Genomic DNA, 18,136 nt, shown 5'->3' with positions numbered 1-18,136 from the left:
CTTGTCTAGAGTCCAATACAAGTCCAATAGTTCTTGACCTTTGGTCCATTTCACACGCGCAGGGGGGTTGCGACCCCCTTTGATTCTCGCCTCAATTGAATTCCGGGTCAATTCCTGCTCTGTCCAGGTGATGTTCTCGAAAACAGTATTGTCGTCGTGCAAACGCGCACCCAAAGGTGCGTGACATCCTTATAGTCCTCCTAAGACCTTTTGTAACATTTTTTGCAGCATGCCTCCTTCGCAGACTCGCGACCGAAGCCTCTGCAGCGCCTGAAGTCGCGCAAGTAGATACTGTACTGTCAAAGAGGACTGCACGGCCCAACCTACACACCGGGATTATCCTGAACCGATCACCCATAATAACCCGAACACCAACGGCCTTCGAGAAAGCCTACTACGCCTACCAAGCTCGCATCCACCGCGCACTGCACAATCCCTTTCCTTACGACTTTTATTTTAAACAGGGTTCACCTCTAGAATCGCGATTCAACATAGAAGAGCGAAGACGCGAGCGCAAGGCATTTGGTGCACCTTTTGGTATGCAGACTGGGGAGACGAGCGAAGCTGAAAAGCTTGCCGAGGCTACTATGCGTGACGAAGAAGAAGCCATGCCGCGTGTTCATGAAGCAGATATTAACTCGGACTTCAAAAACCTGAATAGACGCGGTCAGCGAAACCTATATCTATTGCTACAAAAGCAAGAGAATGGGATGGCCGTATGGAAGTTCCCTCAGGGAAGCGTGGACAGGGGAGAGCTTTTGCACCATGTCAGTAAATTGATCCTTCTCTGAGTTGCTTGACTTGATATTCGACCAATCAGGCGGCGACCCGTGGACTTGAAGTCGAGTGTGGAAACAATATGGACACTTGGATAGTCGGTCGCAATCCAATAGGTGTCTTCCACCCTCCATCACCAGCCAATACGGGTAGCGCTGAAGAGGTTTGTTCTGCTTCCTGTAGTTTGCATCTCGTACTGACAGGACCGTCTGCAGAATGTGGTCTTCTTCTATAAAGCACATGTTATGGCTGGTCAAGTCCGCCCAAACCGAACGCATACACAAGACTTTGCTTGGTTAACCAAGGGTGAGATCAAGACTCGGGTGGATGAGGACTACTGGTTGGGCATCAAAGATATGCTATCGGATTTCTAGTATATATACTCTATATTCTTCTACTCATCGATATATCATCTGGTATTGCACCTACTTGGGGGCAGAGATAGCCCGACGCATCTCTGGCCGTTTTTGTGCATCATCGAATCTGCGTACCACCACATCGCACTTCGTGCTCTTGCATATGTGTTTGGAGTTTGCCTTGACATCGTCTGAGAATAGATTGAGGCCAGCAGCACGTTCTACAACATCAACTAAGTGGAACACATCAGTCATGCACCCAATATTGAAAGGTTTGTACCCATACCTGGTATAACAAAACTCTGCAGAGGTGCGTCGTCAGGAATAATGGCATTCGGGAGCACAAACGCGCCCGTAGAAATTTCTAGTGTATCTGGCGCTGAAGGCGACAAAGGTCTCGAGGTCAGTACAACTTTGGCAAAATGCGTCGGGACCGCAACATTTGGCGGGGAACCAATAACTTCGTATGTCTGCAAAAAAGTGATTCATGATAAATAACGTTACTGATGACCTAGACTGACCACGCGGAATTTGCCATCTGCATCTTTTCGGGGGAGATACAACGGGATAGTAAAGACGTAGACATCAGAGAAAGACCCTGTGAGGCGTCTACACCAGTCTTCCAAGTATGCCCAATCTACGAAGCAAAATTCAGCGTTTGAGACATCTTCTGTATCGCCTACTTACAATGCCGATTGAAGCCTGCGCCTACTTGAGGCGCAATATTCGATAATAAAAACGTCTCATCCATAGCCTCCTGAGAGAGCTTGGCGTCTGCAGCAGGGACCCTTCAAACTTGTCAAAATCTGCCCCCTTAGCAAAGCCCGACGTACGCACATATGTCCACGATCATACCCGCTTCGGAAGTAATCTTGCAGCTTCGCGCGGAACATCGCCGGGAGAGACTCATCCTCCACGAACGTCGAGTTTGAGCGGTCGGGTGACCCATCTCCTGAGAGACGCTGCTGACCGGATTTGCCAATAGATGCAAGAGTAAGATGCTCTGCAGTCTATAATGAACGCAGTGTTGGTCAATGACTGCTGGAGTCCAGAAAAATAACTCACCCATGCCGGGTGCCTGAGTCTCCGATCATACGCAGCAGTGTACGCTTTACGAACCAGGAGGTCCGGTACAGGACCTATTCAGAACCCAAGTTCAAGCGAGAGAAACAAAATCATCATCGTGCAACGTGCAAATCACCTGGGTGACCGTATTTTAAGACCGGGGACGACAGTGCAGAGACTGTAACAGCATTCGAGAATTGCGTGCCGCCACTCTGGCCCATTTCGATTATTGGAGGGGCGACGGATGCGCTGGGTGAGGTGGTCATACTAGGGATTTGCCTCCTCGTGGATGCTACAGCACTGACCACACCCCCTCCTACTACTGCGCCAACCGCGAAACACGCAGCGTGGATGACAGCTGTGCTCGGCATTTGTGGCAAGACCAGAACACTAGTTTTGTGGTAATTGAAGTAGATGTGTTGAAAAGTTATGGACGCGTCTCTGTTCGAACTTCCAACTGAGTCAGTCCCACTCGGATCACTGGTTTGGCAGAAGCCTTGAAAATAAATAACCGACCCGCAGTACCGCCCCGATACGCGGTGAGCAACACTTAGAAGTTATGGTGCATCAAGCAGCATATATTTACAAAGTCAATCAGGCCTATGATATGTATAAAATGGTCGCAGCAAGAGAATCCAGAGAGAGGAAAGCAGAGGTGTAAAGAGAGCGATCCGGGCAACGAAAGTACAGGAAATTACGAGTAGGGCAATTCGACTTTTGAGGGATAGAGGATAAAAGTAATTGATGGTGCGGTATACAAAAAATCTGAATCAGGAAATCATAACAGCGAAAAGAACCAGCAAGCAATCAAGCTACGCAGGAAGATAATTAATACGAGCAAAATCTAACCCTGGTTGTGGGACACTCAAAAGCATTAACGAGGAAAAAGGCCCGTAGGTGTCTGGTGAGATCTATATCTCCAACGGCTCGTGAGATCTGGCTTCTAGTCCGTTGCCACGCGCTTGGTCACTGTTCGTTCCGCGACGCAGACCAAATCCACCCACGCCAGGACCTCGTGGTTGTCTGACAACACTACTACTCTCATTAAAACTATTGCCATTAATATTCATTCCAGCAACGCTGGATGGCAGACTGGGAACGGGTGGGATGGCAGAGCTGCCAAAGTTGCTGCCAAAGAGCGAACCGAAACCACCCGGAGAGCGGCGAGAAGGGGAGGCAATCGTTGCATAACCTTCCCTAATATTGCCATTCGACGCACGAGTGGCCAAGCGGGGTGCTTGAGTATGCAAGGTTTTCATGTCAGGCATCGACTTCTTCATGCGTAAAGAGCTTGCAAGCTGCGATTGTGAGGAAGTTGCAGAAAGATATGCAGACGGGGCACGCGACAGGGTGGCAGCCTGAGCTCGTTGAGTCTGTTGATTCAATAGTCAGGGACTGACTAAAGGCTTGGCATGTAGGGAAGTACCTACCCTGTTAGGATCGATGCGAGTTACGACGGCGTACCTTTCATCGCCTTCTCCAACCGAATAGTGATACACGCCCAACTTCTGAGCAATCAAGTGAACGACCCTCCTTTGCTTGGGTGAGAGTGTCCTCGAAAATGCGAGTTCATCCCTCATTCTGTCGTCCTTGAACAGTAAGATGCGAGAATAGATTTCGAGAGTAGAAGGATCGTTGAGATCCAGTTCATTAGAGGACGAAGACTTCTCTGATGGATTTGGTGTTGCGGGGGCAATTGGAGGGGATGAGGCGGGGTTAAATGGCTGAGAGATTGGAAGATGAGGCATGGGCGGAGGTGAGTACTGTTGTTGTTGATAAGCACCAGAAGAGAAGGATCGCTGCGGGGTGAAAGCGGGGGCCGTGACGGGACCAAAATCATCGTATGCTTGGTGGACTGCTTGTTGTTGCTCCTTTTCGAGTTGCATGGAGCGCATTCGCCTAATAGCCTTTTCTCTTTCGATACGTTCTTTTTCTCCGGCTTGAAGAACTTTCTTGTACTCAACACGAAGCTTACGGCCTTGGACATCGAATCCATTCAAGGCAGCCACGACTGCGTCAGCGTCTGCCGCTTGTCGGAAATTAGCAAAAGCGAGACCACGGAAAGAGCCTTGTTGATCCAAGTGGTAATTGAACGCGTAAGGAGTAGGAATGGACAAAGAAGCCTAAAATAGAGATATTAGTCGGATCTCATGGCGAAAACAATGAGGAACTCACGATGATATCTAGGAGAGTTTCGCGCTTGACGTTGAAAGGAATGTTCTTGACGACGATGGCGGTTGGTATAACCTCATCGTCAGCATTTTGGTTAGGCGTCGAAGGAGCAAGAGCAGATGCTTGTAGATGACCCAAAGGGGGCGAACTACCGGAGGAAGAAAAATCTGAGTTGTTGTGAGGGGATAGAGGGCGATTATCAGGGATGACCATTGAATTATCAAGCCATTGCTAAGGAATGATTTTAATGTTAGGATATTTTGAAAAGAAAATGAGTTACGGTGGGAAGACCAGCACGGGAGGGCTTCATCTTGAGGGGAGATGGAGCCATACCACCTAGAGGATTAAACTGGCCTGAAAGTTGCTGGTTTGCACTGAACTGATACTGTTGCCTGTTGTCATAATCGTAATTGTCATGGAGGCGATGATTGAGAGATAGAGAGCCGATGTCAGGCGTTGGAGAGCTTGTCATGATGGTCAAAAGAAAAGAATAAGATTGACCGTAGATTCTAGGCTAGTCTTCAAGTTGATAAACCAGTCGTAACGGCAGTTCAAGAGAGAGAAAGAACAAGGCGAACAGACAAAAAGCGTATAAGAAACTCAAGGATGATGAACGCCGAAAATAAGGCTCGTGGCCAAACCAGAACACACCTGTGACACGCCACCCTGATTTCCATGTCACCACACATTCTTGAGCTCTAGTCTATTCAAAAATACTTAAAACCACACAGAAAGGTCAAGGCTATACTATAGACACGAACATCACGGACTGGCAACGTTACAAGTCAATCCCAAGGGCCAACAGCCCACCTGGATGAAACAAGGATCAGAAGCAAAAGAATGACGAACCGGCATGGTCGTAACACGTGCATGCTTCTTTCGCTTCTTATTAGTCGTCCAACTTTCAACACCAAAAACATCGACCGACATCAATGAATTTTCAGTTTCCAGTCGGAGCCGCGCTTAAGGACGAAACTCGTTTACTTGCCACCATGCGTGACAGTGAAGGCTGATCCTTTAGTGACATTTTCCACCTGATCCGACCGCTTAAACCAATCATGATTCAGAACCTGAAATGATCATCAACGCGAACGCTGTCGAAATCAATCCAGGGTATGACATTCGAGGGAATTATAGTCCAGTTGTGCTCAACAACAGACTCGGCCTTGAATGAGCTGATTGGGCTTTCCCAGGACGCCGCGTGTCCGGGAGGACCGTCATCAGCCTGGGGAATGTTAGCAAAGAACGGCTGACGAGACATATTCAAGTTACCATTAATATTACAAGGTAGGACCACTTTAGACGCTCGTGGCAACCGCAGCAAGGTCAGCTGATGCATCGCATGGCACCTTCAAGGCAAGAGCACGCCAGAACACGAATGCAGGCCGACGGCGAACCCGGTGGGAGAGCTAGATAGAGATAGTCGTGAAGACATGAAGTACCATTTTACATAAGGGACTGCAGATCTCCCACATTACAATCCACAGCCGACCGAACTCCATAAGACTATGTACTAAGGTTCGAAGTGATCTACGCTACGATGTATACAAAGTATGCATCGAGCATCCTTGCTATACAAAATACCTTGAGCACCAGTCTCGTAAAAAAACAACAACAACAAAATACCACTCAGCCCAGCTGAGAAACCTTGATGATACAGCTCTTCCACGTAGAATTATAGACAAAATGCTACAGGCTTTGGAAACGCGATCAGACTATCGATGTCCACTTGCACGCTAATGCTGCTTGAATGATTCCAAGGGCCACGAATGCAGTGCCCCGATGTTGGTGACGATGATCTTGGAGTAAACAATGAGGAGCTGTAGGTATTTGCGATTTCTACATCCAGTGATGGCAGGTCAGACAATATGGGTCGTATTGAATCCGAGCGTTGTATGCGAGCTTGGGGAATAGGCTCATGAGGGAGGGGTCGGAAAGCGGGACAAGGAAGAGAAGGGAGTGTGTGTTTTGGAGCAGCACGTGGTGGGAGAGGTCCCTGCACGAGACGGAGAGCAGAAGGAGGTGCACGACGAGGGCCTCGGGGCATGGTTACAACTTGTACAGTCGATCTATAGTCGATTTGATGATTTCAATCGTCAAGGATTAAGAAAGAAAAAGACAAGTAAGCACTAACCAAGTGAACTTCTTTTATATATTGGTAACAACAAGACACAGACACAGACACAAGGATAGAGGACAAAAGAGTGACACGTAATTTCGACGAGACCAGCAAAATCGAAATATCCACAGGAGGAAGGAATGTGGTTCAAAGTTGGACAATTGTCAATATGGCTGTGTCATGCACAAAGAGCTGCCAACAACCTGAAAGCTTATTCTCATTGGATCATAATAGCAAAGGATGAGATATACCATCGAACAACGGCAACATATCACCATCTACAAATGTGCGACTTCGAAAACACAACGATCAACGTATGTAATAACAAAAGAGCCTGTAACCCTGAAACATCAAAGCAATACAACAGCGTCATGTGAAGGTCTCGATCGGGCGGTAGTGTTTGAGCAATTGAGCTTTGAAAGCTATAAGAGGAACAATGAGAAACTGCATGCCCGTACGTCGAAAATCACTGACCATCAGGCTGATTCCATAGCCCTGCAGCGTCCCCATTAAGCGGAGAAGCATTGTTGGGTTCTGTATACGGTAAGTGAACAAAACATGCACTGCCGTCTCAACAACTAACCTCCTAGCAGTGATTGCAACGATAATAATACAGTCTGCACGCTATATACAGCGGACCATTTGTCCTGGAAAAGTTCTGAGTACTATGTATCATGATAAGGAAATGTAGCGAACCTGCAAGATATCAAGGCAGATTGCGCCTCCTGCAATGTCAACGTTGGGATGATAACAGGGCGTGTCAAACTTGATCGTAGGTGGTGAATACGGGTAATTGCTGGGGAATGAGATAGAAATTCGGAATGATAGTCCGGCATAAATCTAGCATGGTATTTAGTACTAATGTCAATGGTGCATGCGCGCGCCACGTACGGTCCCCGCCGGGCCTTCTATCGTACCTACCCATTCAAACAAGTTTGCGTCACTTTTGGGAAAGGCAGACTAAGCGGTACATGAGACAGAAGCACGAGGAGCACTCGAGGATCACTCACGATACCAGGAGATGATGACATCTAGCAAGTGCTGAGAATCTAATGAAAGGCATAACTAGACTAAGTTCTCACCATCAAGGTCATTAGTTCGTTGCTCAAGCTGCAGAATGATGGTGAGCATAAATGTTAACTTGACATGTGGCAACATACTCACCGTTTTGTCACACTACCAGGACCGTCAGGTGCTGAGCCAGAGACGGCAGTTTTGTGAGAAGTTCTGGGGGGAGCAAGGGCGGAAGTAATCTGGTCCATAATGTCTAAGCTTGCAGATACAATGTCGATCAAGAGAAAAGTGATAAGAGCCCCAAGAAGTTGTCAGTTCAAGTAGGTTCGAGTACCAGGTGGACGCGCTCAGTCACGTGCAGTCATTATCGAAATTTCCACAGGTCCGTAGGAAACAATAACAAACAAAGACCTATTCTGAGTTTCAATTGAATGGAAAGATCCATCGGCAAGAACGGCTGTGGGCCAGCTTCTCCTACTCACCGTAAGCAAGTGCGTAGTCCTGTAACTTATACTTCCAACGTCGTCAACGGCCCACACGATGTCGAGCAATTTTGCGCCGACTCCGGCAGAGCTTGCACTCGTGAATCAGATATTTACTCAGGCAGATACCCAGAAAATCGGAATCCTCACCGGTGACGTCGCCGTAAAGGTCTTCCAGGGTGCAAAACTAGCACCGACCGTCTTGGGCGAGATTTGGAATATTGCTGATGATGACAACAATGGCTTTTTGACCAAGAAGGGTGTCTCAATTGCAGTTCGTCTCATGGGCCACGCTCAGAAAGGCCAGAAGGTCGATAAGTCTCTTGTGAACAAACGTGAGCTTCACCGCTCTTCACCATGTCATATTACTGATATTGGGCCCTTAGCTGGACCCCTAGCCAATATTGAAGGCGTACAGACGCCTTTGATTCCACAAGGCACCGGTGCATCAATACCGAAATCACCACCTCCCAGTTTGCCACCATTGACTCCTCAAGACAGGGCCAAATTTACACGGATATTCCAGGGGTGTGGGCCCATTAATGGCCTCCTCAATGGTATGTCAGCCCATTCCTACATAGTAGGGGTTAATTGTTTTCTTCAATTCAAGGCGACAAAGCGCGCAATGTATTCGTCAAATCCAAACTCTCTGTGGATAAACTATCTCAAATATGGTGCGTCGAGTATATCTGAGTTTGACAAATCTCATGTCGTCACAGGACTCTATGCGACACACAAGACCGAGGCGTACTCGACATAACTGACTTTACCATAGCCATGTACCTAATTCAAGCCTGCATGGCCGGTCAACTCTCATCTATTCCGACTTCCATTCCGCCAAGTTTATACGAGCAGGCCGGAGGGGTTTCTGTTCACGCGACCGGTGGTAGTGCGAATTTCAGCAGCCCAGGTTTTGCACCAGTACCGAGGCATAATGCTGTGCAGCCGCAGCTGACAGGCCAGGCGTCTACAGCTCCTCCCCTTCCGAACAGACGCCTGGCACCCAACAGGCTCGCACCAGCGATACCCCCCTTCCCTGGTGTTTCCCAGTGGGATGTAACTGCGGCTGAGAAGGTTGCTGCAGACCGCTACTTTGATACATTGGACTCGCAGCACAGAGGATACATTGAAGGTGATGTTGCAGTACCATTCATGCTCCAATCCAAGTTGCCGGAAGATGTCTTGGCCCAAGTCTGGTCTGTAATCATAAAACGTCTATCTTCGGGTATTGTTGTTTCTCATTTTGGGTTTGCAGGGATCTTGCAGATATCAATAATGACGGCCGTCTGACCCGTGATGGATTCGCAGTCGCGATGCATCTCATTCAGGGCAACCTCTCAGGCAAGGACGTCCCTAGTACTTTACCTCCGACCCTTGTACCTCCATCAATGCGAGGAGGACAAGTGCCATTTGTTTCTCCACTGGCACCTCCCAATCCGGAACCCGTGCGGGATCTCCTTTGGGATGATTCACCTCCGCCGTCGGCGACCACCTCGCATCCTCCAACAAGCATCTTGCAACCCCAGACGACAGGTACCCCGCTCTCTCCGCGGTCTTTGCCCCGTCCCGCACCACCCTCACAGAATCCCTTTGGCTACTCTCCAGCTACATCTCGTGCGTTGTTCGGCGCCACCTTGTGAGAAGATACTGATACTCTGAACAACAGCGTCGAACAAGAATTTCCTCGATGATGACGATACACATGCGCCGCCCATTTTGCACGACCAGTCTGTAGAAATTGGGAACGTGCAGAATCAACTCAATTCGACGCAAAGATCTCTGCAGACCGCCAAGGCTGAGCGAGAAGCTCGAGAGAGTACGCTTGCCAATCAGGCTGCGCAGCTTTCAGCTCTCCAGACTCAGCTTGCTGCTGCCAAAGCATCTTACGAGACAGAGACTTCCCTTCTGAACACGCTCCGTGATCGCCACGCAGCTCAGATCGCTGACATTCAGAGAATCAGGGAAGAACTCATTAGGGACGAGAGCGATCTCAGCGCTGTCCGAGTGGAGAAAGCAGAAATCGAAGGGTCTTTCTTGCGCGACAAGGAAGAGGTTCGGGATTTGAACAGGCGGATGGCAGAGGTTACAGCGCAAATTGCTGTTGTGAAGCAGGATGTCGAGAAGGCGAAGAAAGACGCGAAACATCAGAAGGGTCTTCTTGCCATTGCCAAAAAGCAACTGGTAGCCAAGGAGTCGGAGAAGATTAAGGTGGACAAGGAGCTAGAGGAGGTACAGCAAGACCTCACCGATACGATTACAGAGAGAGAAGAAGCCGAGGCTGAGGTCGAGAAGGTTGTGATTACGCCTTCGCAGACAACGTTGGAACGTTCTAAGTCACCGGACTCAGTTGCTTTCGCGGCTGCTCATCCTTTACCGGTGACCCCTGATATTACGGGCACCGCCATGAACCCGATCGGTGTCAAAAGTAATAATCCATTCGAGAGGTTGACATTGTCCTCAGGAGCATCGACGCCGCGATCCCAGTCGCCGTTCCTGTCTTTCCCTAATGCTTCTTATCCTACTCCCCCTGGCCTGTCATCATCACCTGGTCTCTATACTCCGGCTACAATGCAATCAGACGTGTTTTCGCAGGCACCCGACACAGAACCCGTGCTACAGACCGACAACGCGCCCGATACAGATGGGTCTGAATTTGTCGTTGTGACCCCTCGTGTGAAGGACAGTCCCTATTTTTCTGTTGATGTCGTATCGTCGCCCACGAGCGATGAACATTTCGCCACTCCCCCAACCAGTATCACACCAGTCAATCCCAATTCCAGTGCAAAGGATTCATCTCTTGATAGTGTTGCCGCACACTTTCCCGCCATTGATAATTTCAATACTCAGCTCCCCGTGCCAGAGGATGAGGAGGAGAAGGAAACAGACCTGTCTACGGACCTTCAGGAGTTGGAGGTGAACGACACTGAGAGTGAAAGCGAGGATAACCACGAGTTGGAAGCTGTCGACCATCTGACACACTCTGCCAAGGAGGTTCCTCCCTTGGAAGCGTTATCATCTCAGGCGCCGACATCTTTTGATGACATCTTTGGAGTTAATACTGATATGCCTGAGCGAGTCCCTGCTTCCAGCACTGCACCTCAGCCAGACTCAGCCGACCCCTCGCAGAATGGCCTATCTTTAGTAGATGCCTTTGGTGTTCCTTTCTCAGAGCTTGAAACTACTCCGTCGCAGCTCTTTCAACCATCTGAGACGAGCGGTTTGAATAGTTTCGATGAAGCTCTCGGCAAGATCTCAAATGGAGGTTCCGCGCAACCCGCTTCTGCCTTCTCCTTCGATTCTAACTTTGAGGATAACTTTGACTTCGGGACAGCAATGTCATCATCTTCTACATTCCCACCACCACCCACCGGATCTGCTCCTGCCAATGGCATCCCTGCAACAACCTCAAACGTGGTTACACATGCGAATGAGGTACCTGATTTCTTCGCCCAGCCTGCGAGCAATGGGATATCAGCTACTCCAAAAGTGGCTATGGCACAGCCGGCAGCCCCGGTCTCATTTGATGAAGTCTTCTCATCGGGCCCCTGGGATGCCTCAAGCAATGCACCTCAGCCTGAGAAGGTAGTATCAAAACAGGCGGACGCGGGAGTCATAAGCTTCCAAGATGCATTCGGAGGCGTTGATGCCTCTCAAGCCCTTGCGCTAGATAGTGCACCATCCTCTAAAACTCCAAAGTCATTCACATCCTCTGCATCGCCACCTTCGTCCGAGGGTAGTAAGCCCTTCCCAAATGTCTCCCCTCCTGTATCACCGCGAGGTCCATCTTCTCCCCGCGTCACGTCGATACGGTCTACTTCCCCTCCGCGACGTGCCACATCGCCACCGCCTCGAGCTGTTTCTCCGAAGTTGCAGCGGCCATCAAGCTCTTCAACCAAGGAACCTGCTCACGATAAGCCTCCGCCACCCCCGCGGCACTCTAAGCTCAGTGTATGTACTATCTTTACTTCGCATGGTACATTACTAATAATCGGTGCCTCGTAGATTCGCCTTCCGTTTGGCAAGAGAAAGAAGCAGGACTCAGTACCGCCTATTCCTCCATCAAATCTATCACAGAATGTGACCGTTGTGGAGGAACCGAGGGTGACACCTGGTGTTGAAGACGACGTAGAACCTGTGAAACAGCTGTCTGCTATGGGCTTCAGTCGGACTCAAGCTGTTGCGGCGCTCGAAGCATTCGATTACGACGTACCAAGAGCATTGAATAGCTTACTGGGAGCGCAATAAGGGCGGAGGCCGACGTGATGAACGTGATATCTTATGATGGCTTGATCTTCCGTTTGTAATATTTCACGTGTCCAACAGAACGTACTTCCGGAGCACGCATGCACATTCCTTACTACTCATCCCATTTTCTTTAATCTCGTCATCACTCCCGACTCATAAGGAGCAGGTCAGAACCAACGGAACAATGACATTCCTTTATGCCCCTTTCCTAGGGTTTCTTTCTATTTTTGACGGGTCAGCGCCGAGACCTTGTCTCGCCAGGCCTCGAGTGACCCTGCAGCAGAGCTCTTGTATTTCCACCTGGATTCAGTCGACCTCACTTTTTGAGAATGCCTGCATGCTCATTGTTCTGCATAAGGTACTGTGACTCAGACAATGGATGATACTGCGGAGAAGCCTAGGGCAGTTCAAAATCCTTAGTCTTAATGTTGAACCTTGGTGCCTTAAATACACGCACTAGTGCTTCCGTGAGCGGGGAAACTGAAGGGAAACTATGCAAGTTCAAAGTTGACTGTCAAAAATTTTAGCGGGCCTATATAATCATCTTGCGCTGTAACCACATTACAAAAAAGAACTTGATAACCGCCGAATCTCTCTTCTTTACCATGGCCGCATTCGAGATGATTGTGGTAGGCTCCGGTGGCGGACCCGACGAATTCAACCTATCAGCGTGGGTCCCTTCTTTCCGCTGCTTTTCCATCTTGACTCGGACATATGATACAGGTATCTGCTCAAGCCTTGCGAGGCTGCTTGGAATGATGGTATCATCGCACTGGAGGCGGGTGCGCAATCTTATAACCGTGTCTCGCGACCAGCATCTGACGCTATCACTCAGGGTCGGGTCTTGGCGCGCTTAGACATATCATGAAGCGCGACCCAAACATCTTCGGAGAACGCCCAACAGACGCGAATCAAGCATCTTTCACTCCTCTCACGGTGTATGCAAATGTCAAGTTAGTGACATTCTCATATTACTACCTCACGGCCCGTATCTTAACTTGATTCTGCAGGTGTTTCCTCCTTACGCATGCGCACCTTGACCATATAGGCAGTCTTGTAATGGCCGCGGGCACCCTTGGCGGTGCCAAGAAGCGTATATATGGCTCAACCCAGACTCTCAGAGACATAGAGACTATTTTCTCTGGAAGAATATGGCCCAAATTAGCCACACATGATGAGAATGACCCGTTATTCCAATTGGTGTATCACGCGTGAGTCTCATCCCAGTCAATATCTAGTCATCAACCTCAAATCTGCCATCCGGCCTGGCAGCCTCCACGCAGATGGCAAATACGAGGTTATCTTCCCCAATATTTCTGTTCGCCTCATGACCGTCAGCCACGGAATGAACGACTCTGGTCCGTATGACGGTGCTTGCTTTTTCATTCGACACGACCCCACAAACCATGAGTTCATCTTTTTCGGGGATGTGGAGCCTGACAGCGTCTCTATCAAGCCAAGGAACATCGCAGTCTGGCGTGCAGCAGCACCAAAGATACCGCATGACATATCTACCATCTTCATTGAGTGTTCGTACCAAACAGGGCGGCCGGATGAGGAACTTTGGGGTCACCTCAGTCCCCTACATTTGGTACAGGAGCTGGTCACGCTAGCAACAGAGGTTGTCATCGCCCGAAAAGCACGTAAATCCCGCTCAGGATCAAGGCCACGAAAGAAACAACGGAAAAACTCCATGTCACCTGAGGCCCTTCATGGGGCACTTGAAGGTGTCAAAGTTTACATCATGCACTGCAAGGAGCAATTCTCTACAGAACGACCGATCAACCACGTTATCGGTGACCAATGTCGTGAGCTGCTTGCACCGCACCAATTAGGAGTTGAACTTCTCACTGCAGACCAAGGCATGAAGATTGGTGGGTCCAATCGTCCTATCGGCTTTGGCGAATATTCTTGGTATACTAACTTATTACTCTTCAAGTTATCTGAATCTTTTCCTCCACAAACCTTTCCTATTCGTTCAGTTATTTGTTGAGCTATTTATTTTTGGAGAAATCCGTCGATACCAGTCCCCGCCGTGTGTACACTGAACCACTGTAGCCCTAATTTTCCATCTCGCAGCTGTCGTTTTACCACCAGTTTGTTTTATCACTCATTCCCCAATTCATTTTCGGACGTTGACGCACTACGTACCTTCGAACTTCTTTCCCACGTACTACTCGAACGCTACGTACCGTCTAATCAGACTCCCTCACGTACTTGCACGATCGCACGAAATACCGACGATAACATAAAAATCACCTGCAAACAGCAAAAAAGGAATATACAGGAAACAGTGTTAAGAACAAGAAAAAGAGCCAATACGGATTTGAACATAAAGACCGTCCTTAGTGCATACGTATGAAGATATCTATAATGCGTAACATCATGAGGTCAATTATGTCCGTTCGTTTCGTGAGCAGGCTATGACGATGCGTAGAGCTTGACAACGCCGTCTGCGCCTGCGCTTGCCATGAAGGGTAACGTAGGGTGGAATTCGACGTCGAGAACGCCCTCTTTTGCCTTTTCACGATGTGTCGTGATCTCCTGCGTGCAGGTCCGCGAGCCGAGAAGATCCCAGAAGCGGATGGAGCAGTCATGCGAGCCAGACACGAGCGAGAATCCGGCTGCATCGATCGACAACGATGTTACCCCGTCAAGATGAGCAGGCATGGTGTGCGTGCAATGACCTTCATATACGGTCAGTGAATGTAGAGGAACCCGGCTGGTAAATAGAACGTACCTGACAATATGTCGAATATGCGGATGAACTTGTCCTCATGAGCAGTGACGAGGAACGATATCGTGGGATGGGAGACAATACGGTTCACCTGAGTTGCAGGTGTGCCATCTTGATGAAAAGTATCATCAGTGATTGTCGACAGAAGCAACGAGAATCGAGGCACGCACCATACGTGGCATCAGTCGCTAATCTTGACACCTCTCTTCCAGTCTCGATATCGAACACTTTTACCACCGCGTTCTGGAATGCCACTGCCACTTTTTTCAAGTCAGACTTGATCGCCTCGACCGCAGTTGCTCCTGGCTCTTTTTCCTTTTCCTCCTCCTCGTTCCCTTCGTGGTCCAAGCCGTAGTAGCCCCACGACAATTTCAGAGGCGCACGACCTTCTGCAGCTCCACTTACATCCCATACCTTTATGGAGCCCTCAGCACCACAACTCACCAACGCATTCTCGTCCCGTACAAGGGCAAGGTCCCAGACGGCGTCAGTGTGCCCCACCAGCTCTCCACGCGCAGAGCTGTCATCGTATGGTGCGTATGTCGTGTGTGATGGCGAGGGCAGCGCCCAGATACGAATGCTTGAGTCGAGCGATGCGCTGTAGATGAGGTGCTTAGTAGGGGAATGCACGAGACGTGTTATTGCGGCAGAGTGGCCACGCAGGGTAAGTTGAGGCTCGAAATCAGTCGTGAGGCGAGCACTAAAAGAAAGTTAGTCTCATGCCTGCTAGAGAAATAAGGACACCAACGCAGAAGATGCTAAATTCGCGACATCCATGCGCCATATTTTTACTGTGCAGTCATCTCCACCGGTTGCAAGGCATAGTTCCGTGGGGTGGAATGCAAGTGCACGTACTGCGTCCAGATGACTGAGAGCCAGAATCAGCACCAAATACTTGAACTTCTAGTGGCAGAAGTACACACTTTCTCAATGTTCGCTTAGCTTTCCATATCTTTGCTCCGTCGCCTTCACCCTCCTCAACCCCAACACCTACGCTCTCCACCTCATCTTCGTCCTCTCCAACTTCTTCACCCTCACCCTCGCCTTCCTCGTCATCGCGCCATCGTTGCATTTTCATGTGCTGTTCGTATGAGGACCGCAACTTCTCTCGCCACTCGCCCTGATCATCAGGACGGAAAATCGCCGTTAAATGGCGGGATGACTCCGACTCGGCAGCCGGTGCTCCCTCTTTCTCTGGAGGCGGTTGTGGCGCTGTCTGCAGGGGCGCCTGCTGTGATGGAGGCTGCTGAGACTGGGGTAGTTGAGGTGGCTGTGACCTTTCTTGGCTCTGCACCTGCTGTTGCTGTTGCTGTTGCTGCTGCTGGAACATGCTCGCACCAACATTGTTCAGTGGACTCCCTCGCTCCAATGGTCCTGTCGATGCTGGGCCTGGCATCAAACTCACACCACCACTTAGCATCGGGAAGTCCTTATTCCCCGGTCCATTAACAACTGTGACCCCTGGCCCAGATTCCGGCAATGCCTTACGAGGCCGGCCATTGTAGATCGCCTCGAAGGGTTGGCTGGGCGCTGTGGGGTTTACGAGTCCTGATGAGATGAGCGGACGATTTGGGAGTGGGTTCATTGCTTGCGGAGAGGTGAGGTATGAGATTTCCTGGAGACATCTGAAGATTATGAGCATGCATGAAGTGAACTCGAAAGGTAACGAGAAAACGTACTGCTTGAGATAGTCTCTACTCCGTGCGCGGCTCTTTGGATCGCGTCCTGGTGGGAGCTTACCGATGGAACCAACGGATGGGAGACCTCCGCTCCAGTTCGCACTCGTACCGGGCCATGAGGGTTGTCGTGCTGGAAGTGCAGAGGTCCCATTCGGAATACGTTCGGAGGGCAGAGGGGAATCTATGGTAGGTGTGTCAACGTCAAATACGGTACTAAAATAAACAACACCCTAAGAATTGGGCAACACGCACCGTCACTACGTGGCGAGCTGCCACTGCTTCCATCCTTGTGGCTCTGAACATCATCTTTTGAGCCATGCTGCTGGAGCGTGGCTGATTTCGACTGCTGAGCGGTGCCAGTTGGCGCAGTTAACTGCTTTGAGCTATTGCACAGTATTATGAAGAACACATTGCATGAGAACATGCGCAAATTCAACAAAAAGAGGGAGGCAGCACGCGTGAGTAGGCTGGCGCGTGCAGAAGAAGAACACGAACCGTTCCATACGGAGAGCATACTCCAGCATTTTTATGCGACGCATGAGGTCGAGTTTGACGTTTTCGAACGAGCGTCGCTCGCCCTCAAGGAGAGCTATGCGAGCCTATTGTGACCCATAAGTACGCGACGTCCCAAACACAAGAAATTGAGCAACAAATGTAGCATGCAAACTAAAACGCATTTTCGTGATGCGAAAAGCCAAAAGTAAAAAGTGACTCGCGGTGGGACGCATATACACACAAGAATAAAAGCACTCACCCTCATTTCAGCTCTCTCAATCTCCCATTCGTTTCTATCACGCTCGTAACGACGCCATTCTGTCTGCAAAAAGTGCAAGACACTGGAGAGGTTGAAATCTTGCCCATTCTGTGGAGGTGGGGGTGGGATGCCCTGGGTTTGCCCTGGCTGGCCCTGGGGTTGTTGCTGACCAAGTTGACCCTGCTGCTGTTGGCCTCCCTGATTTTGCTGGGGCTGAGGCACCTGCAAGGTGCCGAGCATAGGGATTTGAATCGTCTGTGGATGGTGAATGTTGGGCGTTGAAGAGATTGACTGTGTGCTCTGGTTGTTCTGGTGGTATAATGCAGTCAAAGGGTCACGCTGCTGCGAGCTGTTGCTGCTATTATTTTGCGACAGAAGACCGTTAGGAGGAGGAGATTTTGAAGTGGCAATGTTGCTGATCCGTGAGCTTGTGAGCATATCGGCGGTGGGTTCCTATAATCCTGCTTTCCAGTGTTTGCAATCAACAAACAACCGCCTCAGTGTGAAGGCGGGAAACGACAAGTTCAACGTCAACAACGGCGACCACGATGGTAACAGCAACGACCACGACAATGGAAGTACGGAGAAAGGCGAGTCCACGAAGCACTTTCACTCATTCACAAAGCGCCTTAGTACTATTACTGCCGTAGTATATTATATTCATGCATAAACTGATTCAAACATCCGACCATCGGGCTCTGACCAATTTTTTTGTGAGATTCCAATGAAATTTATC

At 49.6% G+C, this 18,136-nt stretch overlaps 8 protein-coding genes across 8 annotated transcripts; 3 read left to right on the top strand and 5 right to left on the bottom strand.

Annotated features, from left to right (window-relative positions):
• The first annotated feature begins 49 nt into the window (after window positions 1–49).
• Window positions 50–1,366, top strand: EDB93DRAFT_743213 (39S mitochondrial ribosomal protein L46-domain-containing protein). The gene is made up of 4 exons (XM_041457301.1): window positions 50–176; window positions 229–767; window positions 821–940; window positions 993–1,366. Exons 1-4 carry the CDS (start codon window positions 131–133, stop codon window positions 1,149–1,151), a joined length of 864 nt encoding a protein of 287 aa, XP_041311803.1. The 5' UTR covers window positions 50–130; the 3' UTR covers window positions 1,152–1,366.
• On the bottom strand, window positions 1,203–2,569 carry EDB93DRAFT_1100848 (uncharacterized protein; the record flags this gene model as incomplete). Its single annotated transcript, XM_041447046.1, has 7 exons — window positions 1,203–1,366; window positions 1,420–1,603; window positions 1,655–1,770; window positions 1,821–1,921; window positions 1,971–2,143; window positions 2,199–2,272; window positions 2,335–2,569. The coding sequence occupies 7 exons, from the start codon at window positions 2,567–2,569 to the stop codon at window positions 1,203–1,205; spliced, it is 1,047 nt and encodes a 348-aa protein (XP_041311802.1).
• Window positions 2,570–2,872: 303 nt separating this feature from the next.
• EDB93DRAFT_743003 (uncharacterized protein) lies at window positions 2,873–5,137 on the bottom strand. Its single transcript, XM_041457298.1, has 4 exons — window positions 4,651–5,137; window positions 4,374–4,601; window positions 3,629–4,321; window positions 2,873–3,571 (listed from the first exon to the last, which is right to left on the bottom strand). Exons 1-4 carry the CDS (start codon window positions 4,840–4,842, stop codon window positions 3,110–3,112), a joined length of 1,575 nt encoding a protein of 524 aa, XP_041311801.1. The 5' UTR covers window positions 4,843–5,137; the 3' UTR covers window positions 2,873–3,109.
• Window positions 5,138–5,877: 740 nt separating this feature from the next.
• EDB93DRAFT_743153 (uncharacterized protein) lies at window positions 5,878–6,869 on the bottom strand. Its single transcript, XM_041457300.1, has 2 exons — window positions 6,505–6,869; window positions 5,878–6,439 (listed from the first exon to the last, which is right to left on the bottom strand). The coding sequence occupies exon 2, from the start codon at window positions 6,415–6,417 to the stop codon at window positions 6,046–6,048; it is 372 nt and encodes a 123-aa protein (XP_041311800.1). The 5' UTR covers window positions 6,418–6,439; window positions 6,505–6,869; the 3' UTR covers window positions 5,878–6,045.
• On the bottom strand, window positions 6,671–7,913 carry EDB93DRAFT_743008 (ubiquitin-conjugating enzyme/RWD-like protein). The gene is made up of 8 exons (XM_041457299.1): window positions 7,654–7,913; window positions 7,572–7,599; window positions 7,500–7,520; window positions 7,381–7,449; window positions 7,186–7,329; window positions 7,073–7,136; window positions 6,964–7,023; window positions 6,671–6,911 (listed from the first exon to the last, which is right to left on the bottom strand). The coding sequence occupies exons 1-8, from the start codon at window positions 7,749–7,751 to the stop codon at window positions 6,859–6,861; spliced, it is 537 nt and encodes a 178-aa protein (XP_041311799.1). The 5' UTR covers window positions 7,752–7,913; the 3' UTR covers window positions 6,671–6,858.
• Window positions 7,914–7,951: 38 nt separating this feature from the next.
• EDB93DRAFT_1199797 (uncharacterized protein) lies at window positions 7,952–12,680 on the top strand. The gene is made up of 7 exons (XM_041450927.1): window positions 7,952–8,320; window positions 8,372–8,542; window positions 8,596–8,659; window positions 8,705–9,181; window positions 9,241–9,599; window positions 9,652–11,933; window positions 11,988–12,680. Exons 1-7 carry the CDS (start codon window positions 8,044–8,046, stop codon window positions 12,228–12,230), a joined length of 3,873 nt encoding a protein of 1,290 aa, XP_041311798.1. The 5' UTR covers window positions 7,952–8,043; the 3' UTR covers window positions 12,231–12,680.
• On the top strand, window positions 12,681–14,454 carry EDB93DRAFT_1122864 (cAMP phosphodiesterases class-II-domain-containing protein). Its single transcript, XM_041448614.1, has 6 exons — window positions 12,681–12,900; window positions 12,954–13,012; window positions 13,066–13,183; window positions 13,241–13,441; window positions 13,503–14,104; window positions 14,170–14,454. The coding sequence occupies exons 1-6, from the start codon at window positions 12,836–12,838 to the stop codon at window positions 14,175–14,177; spliced, it is 1,053 nt and encodes a 350-aa protein (XP_041311797.1). The 5' UTR covers window positions 12,681–12,835; the 3' UTR covers window positions 14,178–14,454.
• On the bottom strand, window positions 14,455–18,112 carry EDB93DRAFT_1122858 (WD40-repeat-containing domain protein). The gene is made up of 10 exons (XM_041448613.1): window positions 18,051–18,112; window positions 17,401–17,990; window positions 17,142–17,245; window positions 16,899–17,029; window positions 16,647–16,827; window positions 15,891–16,592; window positions 15,716–15,835; window positions 15,138–15,667; window positions 14,971–15,078; window positions 14,455–14,917 (listed from the first exon to the last, which is right to left on the bottom strand). Exons 2-10 carry the CDS (start codon window positions 17,836–17,838, stop codon window positions 14,652–14,654), a joined length of 2,580 nt encoding a protein of 859 aa, XP_041311796.1. The 5' UTR covers window positions 17,839–17,990; window positions 18,051–18,112; the 3' UTR covers window positions 14,455–14,651.
• Between the last annotated feature and the right edge of the window lie 24 nt (window positions 18,113–18,136).

Source organism: Suillus bovinus (assembly GCF_016758785.1).
Source record: "Suillus bovinus strain UH-Sbo-P2 chromosome Unknown EDB93scaffold_6, whole genome shotgun sequence".
NCBI lineage: Eukaryota > Fungi > Basidiomycota > Agaricomycetes > Boletales > Suillaceae > Suillus > Suillus bovinus.
The sequence above is the reverse complement of the archived record's forward strand: the minus strand, read 5'-3'. Positions and strand labels throughout refer to the sequence as shown.